This window comes from Haemorhous mexicanus, chromosome 2, assembly GCF_027477595.1.
Source record: "Haemorhous mexicanus isolate bHaeMex1 chromosome 2, bHaeMex1.pri, whole genome shotgun sequence".
NCBI classification, from domain to species: Eukaryota; Metazoa; Chordata; class Aves; order Passeriformes; family Fringillidae; genus Haemorhous; species Haemorhous mexicanus.
In genome coordinates this window covers 82,743,041-82,760,994 of record NC_082342.1, presented here as the reverse complement: position 1 = coordinate 82,760,994, position 17,954 = coordinate 82,743,041, and the positions used below count along the sequence as shown (strand labels likewise).

The 17,954-nt window shown below is 36.8% G+C and overlaps 1 protein-coding gene across 5 annotated transcripts in view; it reads left to right on the top strand.

Moving 5' to 3' along the window:
- Window positions 1–17,954, top strand: part of STK24 (serine/threonine kinase 24) — a 52,170-nt gene that overhangs the window by 12,325 nt on the left and 21,891 nt on the right. The window contains exons 1-3 of one of the 5 annotated variants that reach the window (XM_059839274.1): window positions 2–189; window positions 573–803; window positions 12,842–12,979. Coding sequence is in view for 1 of the 5 variants with exons in the window: in XM_059839272.1 (XP_059695255.1) it covers window positions 573–803 (231 nt within the window). In the remaining 4 variants the exon portion in view is untranslated. Of the gene's footprint in view, window position 1; window positions 190–572; window positions 804–12,841; window positions 12,980–17,954 lie in introns of those variants that run through there. The other 4 variants (XM_059839276.1, XM_059839273.1, XM_059839275.1 and 1 more) reach the window with 4 other exon arrangements.

Genomic DNA, 17,954 nt, shown 5'->3' with positions numbered 1-17,954 from the left:
GGAGCATGGCTATTCATGCAGGTGATCCATAGTAGGAGAACATTGAAGAGGATTGTTTGTTACACAAACAAAAGGAAATAGTGCTCTGTGCACTGAAGAAGGTGAATGAAATCCTTGGAAGGATGAGATACGAGGCAAATGCGAAAGAGGGATTCTGGGATCTAGGAGGGAACAATTTAAAGAGAAAAGGTTAGACTAAAGGCTTACTTTTTTTGGTAGTGGTGTTTGATCTATTTGCTTTTAATAAAAAACAAATCTTTATAATGATCTTCCATTCTGGATACTCTTTATTGGCAAAGAAAAAGAAATTGAGATGGCAGCATTTTCTTTTTCCAGTAGGATAAAACCCTGACACACAGACAGTGTTAAATTTTTTCTTTATATACAGTGAAATATAAACATAGCAGTGTGTGCATATAAGGGATTTAGAAAGAATATGACAATTATGGAGGTAGAAAAAGGTAACTAGATAAATAGTAATATGCAGAATTTGAAGTGTTTGTTGCCTTTAAAAATACCACATTTTGTTAAAAATACTGAGTGACTTTTCTCTTTACATTTCTTTTTAACAGACTCTGAAGGCAGATCCAGAAGAACTGTTTACAAAACTGGAGAGAATTGGTAAGGGGTCTTTTGGTGAAGTTTTTAAAGGAATTGACAATCGGACTCAGAAAGTTGTTGCTATAAAAATTATTGACCTAGAAGAAGCAGAAGATGAAATAGAAGACATCCAACAAGAAATCACGGTGTTGAGTCAGTGTGACAGTCCATATGTAACTAAATATTATGGATCCTATTTAAAGGTAAGATACTCACAGATGGTGGCTATTTGGTTTTACAGGTGAATCTTTTCCAGGCTATGCAGTTGTGCCTGTTTTTGTTGGTGAGGTTTGTCAAACCTCGGTTGAAGAAAAATATGTTTTTGTCCTTTTAACTCGAAAGAAAGAATGAGTTACTGTATTTTGTGAAGTATGTGACAGAATTTAATAAGAAAAAGTGCTTGTCTATTGCTATATCTGTACAAAACCTCCTTTAAATAGCATGAGTTTGTTGAGCTCTAATATGTTTAGATTCTCTAATATTAGTTAATTTAAATTCAGAAAATGCAACCTAAGTCTGCATTTGAATTACCAAAACATTAAAAGCAATTAGTATCAGCTGTTATATGAGGCTTGAAATTTTTTGTCAAGGTTTGATCCCTGAACATTCTAAGCTCTTAGGTTGTTCTTCTGAGGAGACTGAACCTAGCCTTTGTCTGAGTGATTTAAAAATTAAAATCTGAAAGTGAGTAATTTTGCACATTAGACATAAGTGAAGCTAATAATGGAAGGGGTTTCTGTTAACTGTCTTGTGAATCTGTTTCCTTTTCCTCCCACTGCCATATTATTATTGTCAGGATTCAGTTTGAAGTGTGCCAGATAATTTGCTCTTTTGTTAAGGTTTTCTTTTTTGTTATTGTTTTTAATTGGATGGATGTAATGATTTATTATGTCTTGAAGGTTGTGGAAGTATCTGGAAGCTTTTGGTATTACTTTATTCCTTGGGCAGACTTTGTTCCCATCTTGACAGCTCTTTCTTTTATGACAGTGAGATGAGAATCTAGATAAGAGATTGTTGTCTTGGCAGGATTTGAAGTTAGAAGTAGGCAGAAAATACTTTATTCAGTCTGCTTTTGCTTTTGTGGAAGTATTCTATTTATCTGCAAAGACATGGAGGTTCTGAAAGGGGGACCCTGCTTTATCTCTATCTCTATCATCTCTATCTCTATCTCTATCTCTATCTCTGAGATTGCCAGTTAATTTCCAAAGAAAAAAGGACTTTTTCTGGATCCAGAATATGCGTTTCTCAAGTGAGAGACAGTTTTTCCTTTCTTCCTTGTGCTCTGAACCAGTTTGCTTGGATATCTTATCAGTAATTTGTTAATGGTTTTTAGACCTGATAACTTGTTACCAGAACTGGACTTACGTATAGGTTTGGTCTCAGAAGCATCAGAAGGTAGTTAATTGAGCACAGTAAATTGGATAAAGTTTTCCTCATGGCTTCTACCACTGCTTTTGAAATTACACTGTCAAAGACTGGTAGTTAAATGAAGTATGGCAGCTGCACCACTGTGCCTTCCTGGTCTGTTTGCTCTAAACAGTTGTAGCCCTTCCCTGTGACATTCCAGCTGTGTGAGCTGTCCCATCATGTCTGGGTAATTGCAATGAGATCAAAGCCTCGTAACTGCACAGAGATCTCAAATTCCTGCTGCTTGTTCCCTATACTGCCTTCATTGGTGTGCCAGCACTTCACAGAGGTATTTGAGTTTGTCTGTGTCTCAGTAGGGGTGCAAAGGAATGTCCTTTCCTCTTCTCCCACTTTTCCTAGTTCAAAGCTCACTTTACCAGGTTGGCCATTCTGTTGGCAAAGGCTTATATGACCTGTTTCATGAGGTGGGTTCTATCTCTTCTAGTCAGCAGAGTCCTAAACCAAAACCTTGTTGCCAGCACCAGTGGTGCAGCCAGTTTACTTTGTAAATCTATCTACTTCTGCTCTCATCATTTACCAAAACTGGCATAATTAAGGAAAAGACTACCTGGGCCTCCAGACCCTTGTCTCCAGAGCCCTGATATTGAATGTGATAGTTCCTATTACCCTTGGTGTCATTTGTGCCCACGTGAGAAACCAGCAAGGGCTATTAGCTCTTACAGGATAAGAAATAGAATATAAAAAAAGTCAGAGGAGAAAACTTCTTATTAGTTTTAAAAATGTGTATAATTACAATTAGGCTAAAAGGAAATCCAGAGTTCAAATTTGAACTAAGTGAATGTTGATGTTTTTTGAAGGTGTTACAGCAGTGGCTGCTTTTCCTGGTGGAAGGTGAGAGGAGATTGTAGGGCTCTGTACCCTGAATGAGTTTGGCTGGGTTGAAGAGTCAATAGGGATACTTATTGCTGTGCTTATTGTTGGGGGGGGTACCCTCTGATACCTTCCATATCTCTTTTTCTGTTCAGTGCAGTAGGCTGTGAGTTTTTCAGCTTGTGTCAGCTTTCTAAGATACAGCACCAGTAGTGGCCGTGTGTGACTCAGTTACTTTTGCAGTGAAGTATAGCTCTTGCTGCAGTTAGTAGAATGTGAAGCTACTCATGAACTCATTGCTTCAGTGCATTGTGAATGTGTGTTGTTTGTAAGATACTTGGTACTGCAGCACTTTTGGTCTTCAAAACAAAAAGCTGATTTCTTTATGCTGTTAAAAATGAATGTGTGGTAGTTACTAGGTGATGCTGATAAGTGGTAAGTTCTTTTGCAAAAGAAACATTTTGCAGTTCTATTTGCTTTCTAAAAAAAGAGTAAGGTCTTGTTATCAGATAGAGATATTGTGTCATCACATAAATATATACACACATGCACAAAATGGACTATAATAATATTTAAATGAATTGGTTCATACTCTTGGCTAGAAACTAAATTTGTTTGCTGCTGGTCTCTGTTGTATTTGGAAACCAGGATTGCTATATGTAGTTATAAGGGTCTGACCATCTTTTGGCTCTGTTTCTGACAGTGTAGATAATCCATCACTGAGAATGTTCAACACATTAATTTTCCATGTGTTGAGTGATTTGAGACATTATTTCTTCTGTGATTGGACAATTTAGCACTAATTACAAGAAAGATAACAATGTCTTGTCACAGAACAAACTTCTTTGAAGTAAGCAAGTAGGAAAACAATAGGATCTCAGTTTATATTGCCAGCCACTTCACTAATTATCATCCTCTAGTCTGTGCAGCCTCGTGCATGTTGACCGTGGTTCTGGTGGATGTTGGATAGAAAGAGTTACTGTTTGTAGGGAACTCTTAATTTGATTTTCTATTAATTATTTTGGCATACAGATTGAAATTGTTTTTGGAATTGCTATCCTTTCTCTAAGTAGGCAGAATGTTTTGGGCTTGAGGTTTTTAATATTTGTTTATTTTTTAGGAAACCAAATCATCTGTCTTTGAGAAATTTTATATTGTTCTTCATTCTCTGTTACTCCACACCTTCTTCCATTAAGCTAGGTGATTTTATATGCCAGTGTGTTCAGGAACCTGTTGCTTGAAATTTTAGAAGGCTTATATAATACTACTGTGCTTGCCTGAGGCCTCTTGCTGTCTTGAGATGATGTGAGACAAGCTTGTCAAGCTCTTGGTGCCTTCTGAATGATATACATGGTGGGACAGTTGAAATAAGTATTACAATTTAATGAGTTAATGAAAGTTTCTATGTTCTAGTAACTTTTTAAAAACACTGGCTAGTTTTTAGGTTCTACCTAGAATAGTGTGATATACCCAAAAGCCTTGTTAACTCTGCAATACTCTGTATATCCTATTTGAATGTTTTGAAAGCGTGTTTATAGCAAATTCTTCTTTCATGTGCAAAAACTAAGCCATATCTGTTCATATGAAATATTACTGCTTTAGCACAATGAGTCTTAAATAAGAAGCAACTTATTGCTCCCATAAAGCAAGCCTTGCATTCCTTCTAGACTTTGTTCTGTGCATCTGTTTTTGGAGATTTGTGTGCAGTTGCTGTGATCAGAGTTCATGCAAGTAGAGCAAAAGCAATAGTGAAGTGGTACCAGTTTAGGTTGTCATTCTGAATATAAATTTATTTGTGGTACAGCTTTTTGTTGGAAATCAAGATGCATTTATATAAAACAGAAATGGAAATGTCTTTTTCTAAAGGCATTGTATTTTTAAATAAAATGTCTTAATGTTCCCATTCTATTGGGAAAAAAGGTCTTTTGTTTGTAGGATATACTAAGTAACTGCAGTGTTGCTCTTAATGTAAATTGCAGTTCCATGGTTTACGTGGGTGCAGATATCTACAGGGATTGCCATTCCTTGTCTGCCATGGTGTGTTAAAAGCCTGTATTAATGGTCCTTGCTGTCTTCCAAATGAAAGGTTTATCTGTTCCTCTATGATCTGATTAAATGCTCCAAGGATAAAAGAATAGTAGTTCTTTTTAGATCCTTATGGAATTAATTCATGAAACTTCTCTGGATCTGTTTACTTATTTAGATTTTAGGTTAACAGCATCCATGTTCTTCCGTGCAATGGATTAGGGATTTTTTTTTTTTTCTGGTTAATTTTTAAAAAATTTCTTATAAATTTGGCTGAAATTTGCTGTCTCTTCTGAGTTTTGCTGTGCTGGAACTCTTAGGAAGTATTGCTATGCTACTTATTTTAAAACTTTTTCAGTCGAGAAGCTTGTCAGCTCTGCTTTTTGCATCTTATTCTGTTTTACCAATTTTTCAAGAGCTTTGTTAGATTTGGTTCCATGGGTGTTTCTTCTGTCCTTGTTGTTTGAAATATGTTTTATTTTCAAGATGCATATGTCTCTCTGGTAATGTTTCTTCAGTTTTTCTTGAAGTATGGCTTTATTATAACTTAATAATATTTTTATATTTCTTGATCTTGTTATTATTTAGAAATATGAGCAAATTAATTTATGTTTGTATTTAAAACATTGAAGGTTAAAGACCCTTGACTTTTTTGCATGTATGTATATGTACATTATGCTCTAAACTTAGGTTAATAAGTGTATATGGCCAAAAACTGAGATTGATGTGTTCATATGTATATGTTAAAAATTCTTTCATTTCTTCATCTTAGACTTCTGTACATATGTGTGTAATGGTAGAGCAAATAATTTCTAAGTCCTTTCATCATCCATTGTAACTAGGTGCAAATGATATCAAACTGGTATTGAACTAGTTTTGTAGTATGTATTTTAAAAAATACTGTCTCTAAGCTTATGTTTCTTCATCCTCCAAATATATTTTTCTAGCACACTTTGGAGCTTCAGAGAATACCCTCTTTTGAACTGTTTAAATTTACTTACAGTATATTTTCCCCTTTATTTCATGCAGACAGCCTCCCATTTTATGAATGTATTTTAAGAATTATTTTAAAAAAGTTTATGGGAAGCAGTGATAGAAGGTTCATAAAGGATAGCTGCCAATAATTTTTAGGCTTTTTGTTACATAAAACCAGTATGGCTTTTTATTTCCTGTCTAGGATGTAATATACCTACTGCTGAAAGTCAAGCCAGTGTTTCTATAGACAGCAACACAGAAAATAGCTTCTGGTTAAATTTTGTGGCTGACACAGTCTACCCTAATTAAAAAAAGAAAGTGTTTTTATGAAGTTTAATTAACTGAATTCTATAGTACAGTGAGTTCTGGCAAATGAACTCCAGCCAGCACAAAAAATTATTTATGAAAAATGGTGATTCTGAAATTATTCTGTGGCTTTATTTTTGGTAATCAGATGAATGTGAGGTTGGTAAACAGTGCTGTGGCTGAGCCATAGCAAGTCTTGTGTTGGTTAGGGCTTTAGTATACACAGGATCAGTGATACTCTTCTCAGAATAACGTGGCCAGTTCACAGTGAGCTGGAAAACTGCAATGCAGTCAGTAAAGAGCTTCTCAGGAGCAGTTGAAGGTTTGGGAAGCCTGTAGTTTGGCAAGCCTGTCCGGAGGATGACTGGAGTTCAGGCTATGTTTTGTTTTTTTAAGAGAAGGTTGGAAGTGACGCAATGTGTATATAGGAAAGGCCTTTCTGATAGTTTAGTGCTTTCTAACTGGTTATGCCAAAATATGACAAGATGTACTTGCTGAGTGGTCAAGATAAGCAAATTTCATCTGATAATCTCATGTACTGTTTTAAAGGGTAGACAGCTTAAATATTGGAACAGCTTATATGAGGAGGGTTTTATGCCACTAGCAGGTTTTTGGTTTTTTTTTTGTCAGTATTTGCTGAATTTAAAGAAGCCTGAGCTTGAATGCCTTAGGAGACTCATGAACTTTAATGTGGATATGTTGAATATTCTAGGTAATGTAACTTGGAATGTGGATGTTTATGTGGGACTTCAATAAGTTTAAAGTTGGTGTTCTTTTGCTTTGCAGGTTTAACTGGTTTGCTTCAACATTGAGCATCTCTGAGCTGATGTGACCTTAAATGTATGCTGTGGGTCAGCCAGACGTTAATGGACTTGGTGCATTTTGTCATCATTTGATATAGCAGGCAGCCTTTGGCAGGTTTCATCATGCTTATCGGGGTGGGAGGCAGAACAGAGATTTTTCCTGCTTAACTTTAAGACTGTAGAATCCCCTGCAACAGGGGTGCTACCCCAGCACAGGGAGAAGTGAAACGTGTGAGTAGTTTCTTGATGATCCATTGTTGTGCTTTGTGCCCAGCCCCACAGCAGCAGCTCATTCCCTTTCAGAGCTGACTTTTGCAACTACATTCCCTGAGCTTTGGGTGGGCGTTAGAACCATAGAGTCATAACATTGTTAAAGTTGGAGAAGACCTTTCAAGATGAGTCCCAGCCATCAACTTAGCACCGTGACCACATTGTTCACCATTAAACCATGTGTTCACATTTTCTGAACACTTTCAGGGATGGTGCCTGCTGCTTCCTTGGGTTCTCTGTTTTACAGATGCTTTACAATCCTTTCTAGAAAGTGAAAGAAACTTTTCTGTGAAGAAATTTCTCCCCCTGGTACAACTCAAGGCTGTTTCCTCTCATCCTGTCACTTGTTACCTGGGAGAAGAGACTGAACCCCTGCTCACTGCAGCCTCCCTTCGGGTGGTTATAGAGAGCAATAAGGTCTCCCTTGAGCTTCCTTTTCTCCCCCACCTCCCCCAGGCAATCTTCATGAGACTTGTGCTCCACACCCTTCCTTAGCCCCGTTGTCCTGTGGACTCATTTAGACAGGATTAAATGAAAAAAGCTGTAACTGTCTTCCATTTTTCCTGCTACAGTTGCAACCATGTTGTTGTCACTGCATTTTATGAGGAGTTGAAGTGCTGAAATTCCTTCTTTGTTCTCTTGACCAAAGCTAGAAGGAATTGTCTTCACCTTTGAGAATTCCTGCAGCTGGAATGAGAGGAAGGCTGTGGTTGAAAATTCTGTTCTTGTGGCAATGTTGAGAACAAAATGAGGCCCACTTTCCTATGAGCCGACCCATGTTCTGGTATGCTTACTCTTCTGAAGCCCTGGTAACCCTCTGTTCTCATTAGGCAGCCCTGGCCTGCAGAGAAGTTGAATGAGTGTTGCCTTCATTTTTCTGTAGTAAATGTGGAGATGACATCTGTCTGGAATGCTCAGAAGGAGGTAGCAAGAAGGTTTCTGTAGTGGTTCTGATAGGCTCTCAGATCTTGTCAGTCTACTGATTGAGAGAATGAGTAGGAAACTTCCATTGATAGAGCCTCTAATAGCTATAAATAAGACAAAGGCAAAAGGATGCCAAAGAACCCATAAACTCTGTTTCTAGAGTCGTGTTGTTTTGCTGTGAAGTCCTGTTTTCATATTTATTTGGTCTCTTCGTATTTTTCAGAGATGTTACCTTAAAATCTGAACCTTTGTTGTCCATAGTCTTTACTACTGTCTTTCCATTTGCTGTACTCTTAATGAGGAAAAAGTTGTTAGTTTGCATTGCCTTAATCAAAGGTACTGTTTCAAATTGTAGTTTTAGAAACTTGTTATTCCAGTATTTTCCTTTAGCAGTTGGAGGGATTATTAGCACTTTCTGGAATCTGCATCATATTGCCCTATTTTTTCACATCTGTCTAAAAATCTACCTAGTAAACAATGGTGGTGACTTCAAGAATTTTGCTGTTCATCCGTGTAATCAGTTCTGCACTTTTAGCCTTTTATGGCTAAGTAATTCTTACTGTACAAGTACATCAAGGTTGGGAAGCATCACCTAGTATATCTCAAAGAAAAGTGTCTGTAGTAACTATATTTTGTATTTTGTGTAAGTACTTAACTGTATCATGTTATTCTGATCCTGCTTTAAATAAAAATTTAGAAAGCTTAATGTGAAATATGGTTTATTGGAAGTAGTGTGTTTGTGTTGTCCTTGTGATGACCTTAAAAGCTGCCTCTGTACTGCTGTGATTGCTGACCTCTGTATGTGTGTAATTTCACATCTCAGTACCTGCTTTTAGGCAGATCTAACAGGTATGAAAAATAGGCAGCAGCAGTATCTTGTTCCCCATCCTGCTTACCTGTTCCTGCCATGTAACTTGTGTTGGATCTGTTGGCTGCATCATGACTTGGTTCATCTGGGAAACAAGTTCCTTAATGTCTTCTCCCTTCCCTACCAAAAACAACCTTGAAAAGAGCAAACCCCAAACACTAACAGATCAACCAGTTCTGATCTGTGTCTATGAAACTACTAGGTCAGGTTAAAAAAAAAAAAAAATTAAAAAATGGTAGACTTGGGTGGCCTAAAAACTGTGAGACGGGGGGAGAGGAAAGTACCACAGGTTTTGGTAATGGCTTCTAGATTAGCTGTAACGTGAAGCTCTGTATTTGGATTTGACCATACAGATGAGGATGACACAACATTGCTTTCTAACCATATGTAATCTTGTGTCAAATGTCCTTCTGTAACATGTGCATTAACTGCTCCACTTCTTGCTGCAGGCCTCTGAAATAATTGAAAAGATAGTATTAATGTGGCATTGAGGTGTAAACCTTTTGCTGCTGTTACTGCAGAGGGGAGGTCCAGCTGTGCCTTAAAAGTGGCCACAGAGGCTGTTGGAACTTTCAGTGAAGTGGTTCAGCTCACTGAGTGGGTAGGGGACTAATCACCTCTTTTTAATTTATATTTTTAAATCTTTTGTCTTAAGGATTAGAGCATTGTACACTGATGGTTCAGATTAGTCTAAAGTTTTATGCAAGCCCACTGCCAATACATTGTTTATGGAGATTCTTCCATCAGCCAGCCAGCCAGCAGTAGAGCTGAAAAAAGAGAGTGTGTGTGTATGTGTTATGTGTTTATGTTTAGACTTAGGTGCATTAGTTTTGTGGGCTGGTTCCCCATGTTTTTACTCAGATACACTTCCTGGCACAAAGCTTTTCATCTAGAATGTGATTAGTCCTGGGCTGCCAGCCTATTGATCTGATGTTCTCATGAACCTATAAAACATTTTGGTTGAAAACTTCTTTACCTATGTCCATCATAATCTGGTGCTCTTATATAGTTACTTACATAGTTGAATGTGAATGTTAGGTACTCTGCATTGCTCAGTTAACTTTCTTTTACTTAAGTATACTTTGGTATTTATATACTATTTTGTGTCAAATTACTTATTTTAAGTGTCTGTGTGCTCAGTATGCACAGTGGTATAAAAGCAGAGTCTCATTCTTTACACTTAAGGGACATTATGGCATGTTGCAAAACGTGTTAGTAAGCATTTTTAAGTGGTTGAAGGTTGAACTTTCAGAAATTGTTATTTGGAAAAAGTTGGTTAGACTCAGAAATACTGAACTTCAAAAGGGAAGTTGCCCAATTAATAGGTTTAAGGACTGTAGTAGTTCTAAAACATTGCAATTCTTGTATTCTGTAGCCAATGTTTTCAAACAAATTCTTAAGCTTCTTTCTTTATACTATTAAATTCTGTGCTGTTGCATAACAGTTGAGATAAAAATGATCATTTGGAGGTACTGAGCTTTGTACTTTTCTGCTTCCATCAATAGTTCCTTGAAACAACAACTTCTAAGAGCAAAACAAAAACATAAGGAAGGGAGAATGGAAATTATTTATGTGAATATAAGGTGTTTTTACCAGTAATTAAGAGTCAGAGTAAAATTTGTAAAGACAAAAAGTAGAAAATAATGAGGGGTTTCCAGAGAAATTGTGCTGTTGGGACTGGAATGATGAGCTTGACAGAAATCTGACTTAAAGATCCTGAGCTATTGTAGGGTTGATATATGTGTACAGCGCCATTAGTAGTAAGAATGTTGAAGAGGCATCAGCCTAGAAGGTGTGTTCTGTAAATGGAGTAATGGAGTTTAATAGCATGTGAATGCAAAATGGGTAGGAAAAGAGGGTTATAGCTTGATAGGCTGCAGAACAAGGGTGCAAGATGTTAGAAGTTGTGGTAAGTGGTAAAAAAAGAGGTTAAACTGATAAATGGATTGATATCTGAGCTAAGAAGTAAATCTGATTTGTAACTTTCATTTTGAATTTAATTTGATGTAATGGGTAAACAGGAACAGATGTAAGCATTAGAGCAATTGTATTTTTGGGCAGTGGAGAAGAAGGGTTTTTTGTGCCTCATGTTTTTGTTGTTGGAATTTTGTTTCTGGCGTAGAGAAGGGAATAATTATAAACCCCCTGAGTCCTCTTGGCGTGAACTACTCCAGTGAAGAAGGTTTAAGATACACAGGTATAGGGTGATGTTTTTTGGGGGGGAAATTGCTAATCTCAATATTCGTTGGCTGCAAGGTTCTTCTGTTAGATGTAATGCAATTTATCTGAGGTAAAGAATTCTGTGAACTAATGCTAATTTACTTTTGGTTCCAATTTTCTAGTTAGGGACCTTGTACAGTTCATCAATAACCAGTATCAGTAAAATTCAGTTCTATTTGGAGCTTTGATTATGGGTTACATTTTTATGTTACTTTCCTTCTTGGTGGCTCTTTATAAGAGCTGAGTAGATGGTCTGTTGGGATTATCACAGGACCACATAAGTCATTATTTACCACTTACAGAGATGCACACATTAATCTTTGTAAGTGGACTTACACACACATTAATCTCTGTAAGTGGACTTCCTGGGAAAATACTTACCACAGTTAGCGGTGTAGGTTTCCCCCCCCGCCCATAAGGCAATGGCTTGGTAGATATGGTTATGAAGTACTTATCTACCTGGTAGACAGGGAAGGGAAGGATGAATCTTGTCAGTCTTACTAAGAATAAAAAATGTAACAGTTAAAAGGATAGTGGCTGTAAGGGGCAGGATTTTTGATTTTTCCACCACTGTTATGAAGCAAGGAAAGGGAAAGTGGCTGTAGGCAGGTGGGAGGAGGAAGAGAATGAGTTTATGTAGAATTAGTGTTCCAAAATAGTGGTTACCCGTTCCTTTATGAAGTGAAATATGTGCTGTTCTTCTGTTGTTGGGCAAGTTTCTTGAATTTACTACCTAGGAGCTGGTTTTGCAGCCAATTCAAGAAATATATGTCTATGTGCTTCCACTGTAATGTACTTTGGTAGAAAGTTACAGACCCAGATTGCCCACTAGTTTGCAGCTCTGGGAAATCATGTGCTTAATATGACATGCCTAGGCTAGTGACAGCTGGGCTATAAAGAACCATTTCTATGGTGGAAGGGCATGTGCCCAGGAAGTGTGCCAAGGAGGCTGTGAATATGGACACTGTTAGAGATGACTCACTTTAGGAAAAACATGTAGCTCGTGGCTTTAGCATGTTGGCATGCAAACACAAAAGTCTGCTAAATGCTCTGCAGAAGGAATCTTTTTTCAGCACTATGACAGAACATTCATTGTTGTGGGTTTTTTTGCAAGCAAGTGGCTCTGCAAGCTCTCCTACTACTAGCTTATGGCAAAAAGGATGCATTTAAAGATTAATTGTATACTGCTGTGGTGATTGCAAGAAGTAATTGTTGAAGCGTGTCTGCTGCCTTAGATAGTAGAGTTGACTAGCGTGTGTCTAGGAGTTGAAATGTGACATTTTTTCTTGAGACCTGAAGAAGGCAGGAGTTTCAGAGGATTGGAGAATGATTCCAAAGGCAAACAACTTTTTTTATACATGCATAAAATACTGTATACTGAGATGATTCTGCTTAGTCTGAAGTGTCATGTTACCTGTGTTTTTCATGACTTCACAGAGTCCAAACTGGAATGAGCAGTTCTTCTCTTTACTTAGTTTCTGTTCTGCATTGGCTACCCAGCAGATGCCTATATTTTTTCCTTTGTGGTTGAACATGTTAGATGGCTGACAGACCTTGATGAAAGGACATAAATGCGCCACATGCAAAACCACAATGATTTCTTTGATTGCAGGGACCTTTTGGCCAGCTTGCAGTAAGGACTTGTGTTTAGAAGAGAACCTTTGGGCTCATCTGTATCTCCCTCCCCTCAAAGGGATGGCAGCCCCAGGACAGCTAGCATTCATCCTGACGCCAAGAGACTTCAAAGGAGGTAAGCGCCTCAGAAACGCTCCCCAGACAAAACACTTGTCAGTCCTGCACCCCAGCCTGGTAATGTTCTTTTTACTACAGCACTACCACCATTCATGGCTCCTTTGTGACAATTTTTTGAGAACTCTATGGGGCCTCATCAGCTGCTTGCAGCCCCCTTAAGATTCACAAAGTTGTCCATTGCTGTTGATTTGCTTAACAGCCTGTCCCCCCAGTGGAAGGGAAAAAGACATGTTACACTTCTGGAGTATAACTCAGACATATGCTCCCCTCTTTCTCTTAGTTTTTTATTTTCATATTTTGGATGAAGTCCAAACTTGCGCTTTTCTCAATTCTTCTTTCTTAAGGTTAAAGTTGGAGGAAGAAAAAAAAGAAACCAAAATCACATGCTGCTTACTTCACACAGGTTAAAACCTATTTTTAAAATAGATTTCTGAATTAGCTCTTTATATCCAGATTATTTCCACCTAATTCTTTGTGTGCTTAAATTTCCAGTGAGCATTATTCCAGAAAGGTTCTGTGGAAGTAAATTACTGCATTTTATTCTCTTGAGGGGAATATATCCTTAGGAATTTTTTCCATGTTAGAGATGCTACCTACATGAAGCACAGACTTCCAAGTACCTGTGGAAATGTAATTTAGTAAAGAAATCAATTTAAAATAAACAGAAGTTCACTTTGATATCATAAATTTAAACACAAAATGCTGATTGTAGCTTTTTAAAATCTATTATTTTGTAAAAGCAGACTTTTTGGGGTGACATCAACCCCTTCTCCAGCTAATTCAGTTGAATTGTATGAACACTCAGCTCTAGATCTTTCTTTTCACATTCTTATTCCAATATATGATAGAAATTATGCATATTTAATATATGTATATAAATATATAATTATATATTTCAGTATATTCTTATTATATGAAAACTAAGAATATTGCTGAAATTATAAGGAAGAACCTTCTAGGGGTTTTTGCTGTGTTGGGGTGTTTTTTTTTTTGTGTTTTATTTTTTTCTTTCCTTTAGTAGGAATATTTGGGCATGTAATAGACCTTCAGTGAAGATGATCATGTTTGCTAAACAGCTACTTTTTTTTTCTAAGGGTGTGGATTTGGAGAGTATAGTTGGCCCTCGGACTATTGAAGCTTTAGTATATTCAAATATATTGAGGTAGTGAAGAAGTGGATTGTCCTGGAAAATAATGTCCTGCCTAATTCTACACTTACATATGTGGAAATGAAGCCATTTTCCCTCATTTGATCTTCCTTTTACTGTCAGTGAAAGTGGAGGTGGTTGTGTTTGTTTTGTTGGGATTTTTTTGTTTGGTTTTTTTCTGTGTGTGTGTTTTGGTTTCTTTTTGGGTGGGGGACATAATTTAAAGCAAATTTGGTCTTACGCCTGCTTCTCTAGAAATTCAGTAAGGAAAAGTGGAAACAGGACTGAGAATTGCTAGACTGCTTTCTAGTCTAAAAGTGTCTGTTGATGGACATCTCCTCTGGTAAAATGAGAGATCTAGCTATAGATGGGAAGTGTTATGTTATTTGGAGTCTCTGGAATTAATGAAGTACTTAAAAAAATCCTTTTAAAGGTAAATCTTGTTACTCCTCCTTGTCAGTTTTTCCTGGAAGAAGCTGATATTCAAAGCAACTTTCTTTCTCTTTCAAATTGAGATTAGAACTCAGTAATTCTTTTAGGAAGCAAAATCAATTTTAACTGTTTTCTTTAGTAACAGTTTTAACTGTTAACAGTTTTAAACTATTTTCTTCAGTAGTGTACCAGATGATCTACTTCAGAATGGCAAGATTTTTAGTCATACTTTTGTGATGAATAGTTTATCTTAATCTGTATTCCATACCATCTGCTTTTGCTCCTCTTATACCTCGAAATCCCAAGGTAGTATATGAATTTGCAAGGTTAAAGATAACTAATTCATGGCATCTGTTGGTGTTTCAGTACTTTTTCACCTTTCTGAGAAAACAGGATAGTACTTGAAGACTCTGCTCTAAAGCATGGATTGTTAGTTGTGTCAGGATGGGGAGGGAGAGGACAGTTCATCCAGAGCATGTCTTTGGTAGCATACCTGTGTATGTGTAGTGCTGTTACCCCATAAATAATAGTTTCTCTTGTTCTTTGAAATCAATGATTGTCTTTCCATGCCATCTGACTTTCAAGTGCTTTGAAGCAAGTGTCTTTAGAAAGTACTAGAGTTTGGTTTTACTTAATGAAGTCTCTAATAACATAAGCAAATAGCTTTCAAATGATACACCAATCTATACAATTTCATGCTGTAGTAGTAGTAGGAATTAGATAGAAAATCATTAGCAGATGATTAGGTTGTCAAAGAAAAGCTGAAGTGAAAGATTAGGTACATTGCAGAACTCTGTACTTCGTAGGAAGTGTTGGAATAACAGTGGTATTCTTATTCCTTATTAATGAGGCTAAAAATTTTCTGTTCTTTCAGATATGGAGAAAAAAATACAGTGCTTACTGAGATTGCCTTCAAGAACAAACTGTACTGTCCTAGAAATATGATGTGAATTAGCATAGAAAGATTTTTCTTTTTCTGGCTTTGTTTTCTGCGAAGACAAGTCCAAAAATTTTGAAAACATTGTAGCCTTTCCTGAAACTGTTTAGCAGCTGTAGGACTGGAGTTTTGGAGTAATAGGATTATTTGTCCATTTGCAGTGGAAAGGACTTTATTTACTACTTATACTAACACAATTGGGTACCTATAATGTTCAACTTTTGGAGAAACTTAATGTGAATATCTGACTTCTGGTATCAGTGATTCTATCCCTTGTCAAATCTTTGCTGTCTGTTGAAAGAATTATTCTATGGCACTGAGCAATCAGACTGGCATCTGGATAGGCTGCTTGAAGTTCGGGGGTGCATTGCTTACCTTCTGTCCCTTTCCAAGGATTGTGTACTGAAAAGAATGGAATGAGAGTGCAGACATTGATATGCTACTCATTCTGTGCTGTTAACATATGGCAGCACTGGGTGTAGTTCTGATTTGACTTAAATTGAGTCAAAAATATATTGTGTGTGTGTGTGTGTGTGTGTGTGTATGTAACATTTAAACTAGTCAAAAAATGACAAGAATTGAGGCCATGAGGTAGATCTGAATTGTATTCATTAGCAAAATTGTTCATTTGCTGAATAACGGTAATAGCCGTCTTGTTCTTACTCCTAAAGAACTCAATATTGGCAGTTGGTATCTGTTCTAATAATAGTCTGTGGGTCTACAAATTGAACAGTCAGCTAGTGGGAAGTTTGCAAATCCTGATGAATTTCACGGATGTAATGGCAATACATCAACTCATAGGTGTCCTCTCTCCAAAGCCCTAAATAATTATTTTCTTGTATGTGTTATTATTTGTTATGATAGGATGAGCTCCAGGGCAAGGACATTTACAGTGTTTTGGAGGTCTTGATACATGTTTTTAGATTTGAGACAGTTGATGACCTTTATTGTTGATGAAAGTTTTGGGAGCAGGAACCACAAATACATAAGTGCCATTTCCTGTCATTGCCTGAATGCATCATTTATGGCATCATGCAAAATGTAATTTTTTTGTGTCTGATCTGTATCTTTGTATGTAATCTCCCAATGTCCAAGTGTGTTAATAAATAACGAGAGCTCAAATACCACCGGGGTTCTTCATAATGTATAATGGGCTAGTGGCTACAGTTGTGGCTTGGTATTGAAAGGAGAGGGTGTATAAATAAGATGTTGCCTGAAGCTGTGCTTGATGACTGAGGAAAGGAAGGCACTTGGAAGAATTCAGATATATGAACTATTGTATCCCTTAAGTTGTCTTGTTAATCCTTCTTCCTCTTGTTATGAGGGGTGTCAGGGAGATAAATGTTTTCAGATTAATTTTAGACAGGTAGTTTTGTGCTTCTGTCTTTGGTGGGTTACCTGGCTTGTTTTGAGGCAGGCCCTTCTTTTATTGTTCTTGTGGGGTGGGTGAAAGCATCTTTGGCATTACATGATCCTGCCCCCTGGTGGCTTTGACAAACAGCAGGGGCTTCAGATGCACTTAAAAGCACAAGGGTGAATAGATCCTTTTTTCTTTCAAAAAAGAAAGAAAAAAAATCCTTTTTTCTTTCAAAAATGTAGGGAATCAGTTGGAAAGGTGGCTTAAAGTAGATATGGAAACCGAGATACATGATGTCTGCATCTCGTTTTTCAAGTTGAGCATTTAAGAATCAGTATGCAAATATTTTAAAAACTTCTGATTGCTACACCTGTCAGGCTTGTCTGGTTTTTAAATATGAGATTAACAGGAGACATATCTCCATGTAATGGTAACTACTTGCAGCAGGAATGCAATTTAGAGAAGTTATCATGTTGCGTGCATTGTGTTTTTCAAGATTCTTTTATTCTGGTTTCTTATGCTTGGAGAATGATGAATATCAATACTAAATTTATATCAGTACTGAAATATAAGAGTCTTTTCCTGGCCCATATTACTTTGGCATAACTGAAAAAATTATTAAACAAATTACCACACCTCAAGTTGTGCAGCGAATAACAGTATTGGTACTAGTTTGTTCTTTTCAGTTGAAGCTGTGTCTTTTTGTTTTTCTGTATTCGAGGTTTTTATTCTAATGCAGTGATGGTAAAATTTCTGTATATAGGTCAATTTAGCAAATCTGTCATGTTATTTCAATCAAATATAGTTTTTCTAGCTTCTGATTGTTCATAGTTGTTTTAATGCTTGCAAACAGAGATTCTAAGTGGAGTTTGGACGTGGCTTACGTCCATAACTAAACAACCTTTTTACACATGTTTATAAATATACTTTGTTCTGCTGCTAATTGTGTACCATAAATTTAAGGTGAGAAATGTCTTTTCTCACAATGAATTCAAGTTGGGAAATTCTCTTTCTTACAATACATTTGAGGAGATTTTATTTCACCTAAAAACAAACATATGCTTACTGTTGGTAAAACTACAGTTTTCAAATTGCACAGG